We start from the raw sequence: 8,691 nt of genomic DNA on the forward strand, positions 1-8,691 counted from the left end.
TTTTGGACTCTCGGGCCCACGTTGGTGACATCACGCGATGTTTTTAAGTGCTATGGCGTACCAGGAAGGGGAGTCGCTTGAATCTTGGCTCAGTGAGTATTTAATCCCATTTTATGAATTAAATAACGTGTGGAATTAGCTAGATAACGTTGCTGTGGATGACAGGGTGGTGCATCGGTGTGTGGAGAGGCTGTCAGCGCGCTGTTTGGCTGCTGGTGGAGGTTGTCAGCCCGGTGTCTGCAGTGTTAACTATGAGCCTGGGTGGAGAGCTGTAATAACACACTGTGTGGGACACATTCACCAGCGACTGTGCAGGGACATGAAGCTCTACAGACGGCTGTCCCTCGACACAGCTCAGTACTTTGTGCAGGGCGGGAACAGATTGGTCTTGGTGATGAATGAGCTGCACTGACAACACAATGAACACCGCACCAGTAATCACAAAAGAGGAAGGATGGCAACAATTACTGCATTGTCATGTTGATCACAAGACTCACAGAGATCCATATTGACAGTGGGATGGGACCAGCAATGACTGGAAAGTAACAAAGTACATTTACTCAAGTATTGTACAATTCTGAGGTACTTTTGAGTATTTCCATTTACTTTTAATGTTGTGCTTTTGTACTCTACACATATTTGACATTTGACAGACTTTACATTTAACAAAAATGATACAGTTGAATAGGAATGTTTTGGCAAATTACATATTTTACAGATTTTTGAGGTGAAAAGAAGTAGAAGAAAAATTAAGATATTAAAATGAAAATGAAATGTATCAAATCCTCAGATTTGTGAAGCTAGAAACAGCAAATATCTCTGCTTTAAATAATAACTAAAATAATAATTCAGTTTTTAAAGTAGTTGCAGATTAATTTTCTGTTGATCAACTAATCACTGCAGCTCTACAGCAGGCATTGCAAAATAAACCTTTCTTCAGATGTTAATGCACTGTTACTCTACTTCATCATCATAAACAATAGAAAAAAATTAAACTGTAAAAAATTGATGATTTTTACATTAAAGATAAGGATCTGAATACCTCTCCCTTTTAATGTGATGGGCATTCAGATGTACATTGCACAACATAATAACAGTGCACATCAGTTTAGTTTGTGTAAATGTCTTTCTCCAACAGATAAAGCCACCCATCCAACAAATAGACAGGAGGACTGGGAGTACATCATTGGCTTCTGTGATCAGATCAACAAGGAACTAGAGGGGTATGTCTGTGAAATACTCACAAAACATTTTTTGAAAAACACTCAATTAGCTCAGGAAAAAGTTTTTCATCTGGAATTCCTTCTTGCAGTCCTCAGATAGCGGTAACTCTGCTCGTCCACAAAATCCACTCACCACAAGAATGGGAAGCACTTCAGGCTCTGACAGTAAGAAATGCTGCACATAAATGTCAACAAGCAGTTTTTTTTCTCATCTACTGAACCAGTTATTCACATAAATATTTTGTGCACAGGTACTGGAGGCATGTATGAAGAACTGCGGGAGAAGGTTTCATAATGAAGTTGGAAAATACAGATTTTTGAATGAGCTGATTAAAGTTGTGTCTCCAAAGGTGAGCGATGACCACATGTGTTTAGTTGTTAGGCTAATGAAAAGTAGGCTGATTGCATGTCCTAATATCCAGCCTCTTTTTCATCACCTCTTGTTTCCAGTACCTGGGTGAAAGTGCACCCGAGAAGGTGAAGATGAAGATTGTAGAGATGCTCTACAGCTGGACGGTTGCTTTTCCCAATGAAGTCAAGATCAGTGAAGCCTACCAGACGCTGAGAAGACAGGGTGTGTTTCTCTTTCTTCTCCCTTCATCAGTCAGAACACACAAAACACCTGCCTTAAGGGAATCGTATTAATCCAGTCCTCACACTCCTCACCAGGCCTTGTGACACGCGATCCAGAGTTACCACTGGACAGGACTCTGATTCCCTCTCCTCCGACACGACCTAAACATCCAGTGTTCGACAACGAGGACATGGGAAAGGTGAGGAAAACAAAGCTGGTCTGTAGTGTTGTGATTCAGCCAGACTGCTTTAAATCGGAAGCAAAGAACACATAACTCCTTTCTAAATCACTACTGCTTCTTATGTCTTGATAAGGCTAATTGCTGGAAATGAAGGCCATCATCATCATCATCATCAAACACAAATTAATTAAAAAAAAAAACAGTTCTTTAACTTACACAGAATCATTTGTTCTAGATAAAACATTGGCTGTCCTTTTATTGGTAAAGGACACATTTCTGCTATTTCAAAAGCAAATGGGTGTTTATTTATGTATATGTGTGTGTGTGTGTGTGTGTGTGTGTGTGTGTGTGTGTGTGTGTGTGTGTGTGTGTGTGTGTGTGTAGCTGCTTGCTGAGCTTCTCCGGAGTAAAAATCCAGAAGACCTCCAGGAGGCCAACAGATTAATCAAAAACATGGTGAAGGAGGTGAGACATGTCAGGACAGAGTGGCTTGCTGAATATTTAACATCATACTCGTTTTGCACTGCTTTTATTTGGCTTGCTTGCTGCTATGGAGACACATAAAAATAAATTATTAAACTGTTGAGCTTAAGCTAAGATATATATATATATATATATATATATATATATATATATATATATATATATATATATATATATTCTTTATATGTGACATGAACAGTTTCTAGTGTACCGTATGTTGCGTCTTGTCTTTGCCAGGATGAGGCACGAGTGCAGAAGGTTACAAAGCGAGTGCACACGCTGGAGGAGGTGAACATCAACGTCAAGCTGTTGACTGAGATGCTGTCCCACTACAATAAAGACAGCTCCACTGACTCAGACAAGGACATCATTAAGGTGTGTGTCTGCACACTCACTCACACACACACGTGAGATGGTGAACTTCAGTCGGTTATTTAACTTCCATGAACAGAACTGAAATAGTTACCTCACAGAGCCAGAAAAAAAAGAACAACACTGGATGTAGGAATATTTGGGAAGAAATTCCCAATGTGGCATTGTCCTCCCAGTTCACTCTTCACGTCAGTGCTAGATGTGAATCTAAAGTGAACAATAAAGCATCGTGAATACAACAAAGATTGGGATGATTATGAGTTGTCTTTTTGTTTGATAACAGGTACATGAATTATAACTATTTCAGAATGGCTGCCGGAGTGAAATGCAAACTACCATCAACTGAGAAAGTTCAATTGGTCATTTAATCTCTTTTTTCTTCAGTGTTCTTTGCAATAATACTCAAAGTCAGTCAGTATAGCAAATAACTGTTAATATATGTGCAATTGATGAGTAAACATTTGAGGTTTTGAAATTGAACATTTTTAGGCATCTGGTCCTGCGTGTTTATTCGACTGGATGATCCTACTTCTGACTGTACACTGCACTGTTTTAATTATCAGCTAGCCATGTCCATCAGTATACAAGGTTTACATCTGTCAAGTGCAAAAATAGCCGCTTTGTCCTCATCCTATCGTCTGCGCAGGTGTTATCATGCCCTGAAACTCACAAGATCTGGTCAAATTTCACTACATGTAATCTAAATGGTCTATAGGAGCAGACAGGGCAGTAATGTTCCGTATTTTCCTGAAAAAATTATAGCGCAATGTTGTTTTGTAATTTAATAGTGTTATAACAGAATTGTATTGTTTCAGGAATTTGTTTGGGCCTAATGTTTTATCTGATCATGTAAAGCTATCTTATATGTTTGTGTTGTAATATTTAAGTTAAGAAATCAACAACTGAAATTCCAGCTGGTGTTACAGCTGCATTTACACCTCCTTTGTATTTGTCCTCAGGAACTGTACGAGCGATGTGACAAGCTGAGACGTGCTGCTTTCAAAATGGCCACAGAGACAGAGGACAATGACACCAGTTTAGGTTTGCCAGTTGTTTGGTATTATTCGGTACTTTATCTGAAGAAGCCCTGTCTTCACATTTTGATCACATCACTGTGTGTAACCTGCGAACCCCTTGCGTTTGACTCCTCAGGTGACATCTTGCAGGCCAGTGATGACCTCTCCAGAGTCATCAACTCCTATAAGAAGATAGTCGAGGAGCAGCCGATCAATGGTGACAGTGAAGAGCCCCGATCTACAGCTGGTCATAGTGAGAGTGGTGAGAGATATTTTTTATTCATGCACATGTTAATGTGTTTTACATTTAAAAAACATGATTGCCTTACACTCCAGATGTCTTGCCTCTGTGTGATCAATTCACCTGCTGCAATAAATGTTCCTCTCTTTGTCACTCACCAGAGACTACAGATACGCTGATCGACCTCGCCGGCCTTGACACTCCCAGCCCCCCTCAACCGGCCATCCCTCCCTCACATCCTGTCTCCACCAATCCCACAGCTTCCCCCATACCTGTCCTGCCTCCTCCTCCCAAACGCCTGGCCGGCTCCCAGGGCAGTCAGAGCAGCAGCCCGAGTCACCCCCCCCTCGACAAAGCCTCCACTGCTCTCTCGCTCCTTGATGATGAGCTGCTGTCCCTAGGTAGTGTATCCTCATAGTGACTCCAGTTAAAGGAGCAGTTCCACAGTTTGGGAATTACACTTGGCTCCTGGCTCTGTCCAATGATTACAAAATCCACCACCTTTAAAACTAACTAAAAATATCATTTGTTTAATCCAGTGCAATACTTTCCTGGAAGTCCACAGCCAAGAAATAGCCTGGCATATAACCCTTCTGCAAAATGGCAAATTGTTGTTATTACACTCCAGTTTCTGCACAGATTAAATAAACAAGATATAACGTGTTCATTAGTGTTGTGATTTTGTTAACTTCAGACAGAGCCGGCCCAGCTGTTTCCAGTCTGTGTGCTAAGCTAAGCTCACCATTTTCCTGAGTTGTATCATCCCTCTCAAGTGTATTTCTCCAAATGTCAAACTATTGCTTTAATGTAGCAGTTTCCGTGATGTGGTTTGTAAGTATAATGAACAGAGAACCTATACTCTATAACAATCTTTAAATACTTGAATACTGCTTTTCCAAAACTGTATAAAAGATGTAAAAAATGATCTTTTGTGATGACACAAATGCTCCTTTTAGGACTAAATGACCCACCTACCTCTCTGAGCAGCCAATCAAAACCCAAGTTGAGCGAAGTGTCCAGTCAGTGGACTTCCTTGCAGGTACTTCTAAAATAGTTTGTGAGCAACTTCAGCCAAACCTCTAGTCCCTGTGTAACGAGAGAGCTAAGTTATGTTGTCTCCTCATCTCCTCTGCAGGCTCCAGCATCAAGTGTGGACATGTTTGGCAGTACAACTTATTCAGGTCCAGTGATGCCCCCAGCTGAGCCGGCCGCCGCCATACACAGTCTCCAGAACCTGCAGGACCTTGCCATGATGGGCTTTTCAGACCACAAGAGGTACAGAGTTATCCATGGTGTTTTTCTTTTCAGTGTTTATTTGAAAATCAGTACTTTTCATCAGTCTATCGCTGGAGAATTTCTTATAATTTCTCTTATGTAGACATTTTTACAGAATTGACGGTGCTGCTCTTATTTGATTAATCTAATCTGATCATTTCTCCAAAGTAGTACTTTAAGGTAGTTATAACAGTCTATCAAATGTGGTTTTCAGTTTGTCCAGCCAGATGACAGCCAGAGGAAGCAGCTTTGGGATAACCCCTGCAGTAGCACCCCCCCTTGTAACTGCGCAGGGCTCTCCCTCCTCAGCCGCTCTTCTCCAGGGTGCAATGCCCGGCTCTCCTGCCCTGTCCCATGCTAAGGCCCAGAGCCTTGGCTCGGCCCCTGGCAGCCCGCTGTTCCGCTCTCTGTCCCCCTGTCACCCTCCCCTCCAGGGCAGCCCAGCTAGAGCCACAGACGTCTCCCTAAGCAATGTGCATGTCCCTCTGGAGGCCATCAGACCGAGTAAGGACATGGGGAAGAGAGGGAGCAAGGGATGATGGGCTTGACTGGTCAATGGAATAACAAGTGATAAAAGAATACATAAATTGGTGTGGTCTCTTTGGATAGCTCATGTCAGCCTGTTCCTGATTGGCTGCTCCCTGTCTGTGCTCAGGTAAAGTGCTGCCTGTGACGGCCTATGATAAGGATGGTGTCCGCGTGCTGCTCAACTTTGCATCTGACTGCCCCCCCAGCAGGCCTGACGTGCTTGTAATGGTGGTGTCCATGCTGAATACAGCACCCCTGCCTGTTCACAATGTTGTGCTGCAAGCTGCTGTGCCCAAGGTAGAGATGTTGTGGTCCCTCTCGTGCTAAAGGTTTTATTTTTTTCATGCCTGATCAACTTGAATTGATCCATGCTATACACAAATGTTTTCACACCATTTCCCATACAGCCTATATATGTATCTACATTATCAATAAATATATTTTGCATTTTAAATAACATTTTTAACTGATAGAAACTTTGACATGAAGCATGTGGGCAACCTGACAGCCAAATGGTTAGAGTGCATACAATGTGGGTGCAAGCACTCTGAGCAGGCAGGTTCCTGGCTCAACTCCCAGCCAGGCAGACTCTTTCCTGCATGTCATTCTCCTACTATCAGTCCAATTTCCTGTGACTCTCCACTGCCTTGTAAATAAAGGCTTACAAATGCCTAAAAAAGTAACTTAAAAAAAACACGTAATGGAAACAAAGTAGGGTTGCCTGGGATTTTCGCATGTTGTGCCCATCTCTCCTCACATTGGCTGTCAACTTAGGGTAGATTCACATTTTTTCAGGTCTATTCAGACTCTGTTGTATGAGACTTCAGCAGTCTAAGTTGGTCAGCTCTGTTACTTCCCCTTGGTTGTTTTCAATCCTTTTCAATTGTCTATGGAAATGCAAAGACTTGGAAAAATGTGAACTCCTCCTTTAAAACAGGCATAAAATTCCAGCACTCTTTCTTTCATTCTCCTCCAGTCAATGAAGGTGAAGCTGCAGCCTCCATCAGGAACAGAACTGGCACCATTCAACCCCATTCTACCTCCTGCCTCCATTACCCAGATCATGTTGCTGGCTAATCCAGCAAAGGTAGGTGACATCATAGCACCTCAGGACCCAGCATTACACAAAATCACAAAGAGTTTTTGAGCCACACAACTGTCAGTCAGGCCAGTTGTGGAAAGACAGTGAGATCTGTGTGTGTGTGTGTCTCTAAATAGGAGAAAGTGCGTCTGCGCTACAAGCTGGCTTTCACACTAGGAGACCGTCTGTGCAACGAGGTTGGGGAGGTCGACCAGTTCCCCCCACCAGAGACATGGGGTTATCTATAGCAGCCAGCAGGCCTGCTACTGTTCAGCAGGGACAGACCGGTTCATGCTCCATGAAGGGGTGTGTGTGTGTGTTCACATGCATCCCAGAGAGAGAAAGGAGTGAAAGGTGGGGGAATTCAGCTGCATTGTTATAGTAACAATAACTTTCAGCTTCACATTCCTGAAAGTTGTTTTTCATTTTCTGACCATCGTTATTCCTGGCAGTGAGATGTTAACAACAGACACTAAAAAAGTTTTACCTACACAGAGCTTGTGCTTTTCTGCAGATACCAAACAGAGTAGAGATATACACTGGTGGGAGATAGCCACCGTGTTAACAGATCAATGGTTTTGAGATTCATATTTTAATGGATTTCCCTGAATGTACTTAAGATAATAAATGCATTACAATTCTGCCTCAGACTGAAATGTTGCACTGCAGCAAGAAATTAACTTCTACGTTAACAGAGCCAAGACACAACGGTTGTGCTTTTATTTATTTATTTTTTATTTACCCTCTGATTCAACACTTACCCAGCCTGCAAAAATATACTTGAATATATCCAGAGATTTGGAGATAGTATCTAGATTTCTTAAGATGGAGTTACACCAGAAAATTCATCAGTAGATTAAAAAGTACTGTCACATATTCATTTCTGCAGGAAGCTAGTGGCCTGAATAAGGTTTTTATTACATGATTATTTTAGCAATCAGGATTTTTGACATGGTTAAGTAAACTGTGTTTAACGATTATACTTGCTGAGTTAGAGGAGTGGACCAACAATGTTGAATACTGAGCTGTAAAGGTAAAGTAAGGCAACCAGCAGCACTATATAGTTCATTTCATTGTCATGGATATGCCAGTATAAAGTCTTCTGAATCCAACACTGGTTTTATTTCATGTGATTAGTTTTTTATTTTGAAAGTAAATTAAATAGTGATTTGCCCAGACTGTCAGCATCTCAGTTTTTTTTGTTTAAGCAGTGGGTATCCATATTTTTGTTCTGTATTTAAAGATGTTTTCGTCTACCAGTCGCAGTATTGGGAGTATTTTTGTCATATTTATTATTTTCTGTTATAGTATTTCAGTGCATCACTGAACCTAGAAAATGTGAACTGAAAAACCTGAATTTAAAATTTGGTAGCTTGTAAGGGAAATCTGTCACCAGGCAGATAACTCTGCAGTTTGCAGCAGGGGGATGTGGAGTGGAACTGTGCTATGAGGAAATTTTCATACATCAGTCCACCCGATCCCCTCTTAGGTCCCCTCTCAGCTTATCGTCATATGGGATGTACAGAAGTGTGTGTTCAATGTACATAGTAATGTAATGTACCTATTGTTTGTTGTGTGACAAGTTATGTGAACATGTGACATGTAGTTCTTGGGAGAGTGTTAAGTCTGTACATACTGTATGATGTGCCATTTGTTCGCTGCATGAAAAAATAAATATTTCTTTGAATGGACGTCCGATACTTTGAAGTTATTTAAC

General features: G+C 41.5%; 1 protein-coding gene across 2 annotated transcripts; it reads left to right on the forward strand.

The window, feature by feature from the left end:
• The first annotated feature begins 33 nt into the window (after positions 1-33).
• Positions 34-8,665, forward strand: gga3b (golgi associated, gamma adaptin ear containing, ARF binding protein 3b). 2 transcript variants are annotated; one of them, XM_071473830.1, is made up of 17 exons: positions 34-92; positions 1,139-1,223; positions 1,313-1,388; positions 1,475-1,573; positions 1,674-1,797; positions 1,893-1,996; positions 2,363-2,443; positions 2,699-2,836; positions 3,793-3,874; positions 3,986-4,111; positions 4,252-4,491; positions 5,047-5,129; positions 5,226-5,365; positions 5,580-5,869; positions 6,021-6,190; positions 6,870-6,980; positions 7,112-8,665. In XM_071473830.1, the coding sequence occupies exons 1-17, from the start codon at positions 38-40 to the stop codon at positions 7,220-7,222; spliced, it is 2,115 nt and encodes a 704-aa protein (XP_071329931.1). In that variant the 5' UTR covers positions 34-37; the 3' UTR covers positions 7,223-8,665. The 2 variants fall into 2 exon arrangements, with proteins under 2 accessions (XP_071329931.1, XP_071329932.1); XM_071473831.1 differs by lacking the exon at positions 34-92 and adding an exon at positions 442-582 and having other exon boundaries at positions 7,112-7,370.
• The last annotated feature ends 26 nt before the right edge of the window (positions 8,666-8,691 follow it).

The sequence above is a fragment of the Trachinotus anak genome, unplaced genomic scaffold (genome assembly GCF_046630095.1).
Source record: "Trachinotus anak isolate AG129_WGS33_773 ecotype Australia unplaced genomic scaffold, CSIRO_AGI_Tana_v1 ptg000003l, whole genome shotgun sequence".
NCBI lineage: Eukaryota > Metazoa > Chordata > Actinopteri > Carangiformes > Carangidae > Trachinotus > Trachinotus anak.

Bases quoted from the DNA above. Each gene is read 5' to 3' on its own strand.
- gga3b (XM_071473830.1), top strand. From the start codon at position 38: ATGTTTTTAAGTGCTATGGCGTACCAGGAAGGGGAGTCGCTTGAATCT. The intron at 1,224-1,312 runs GTATGTCTGTGA...TCCTTCTTGCAG, and splicing joins ATCAACAAGGAACTAGAGGG to TCCTCAGATAGCGGTAACTC. The intron at 5,130-5,225 runs GTACTTCTAAAA...TCTCCTCTGCAG, and splicing joins GTCAGTGGACTTCCTTGCAG to GCTCCAGCATCAAGTGTGGA.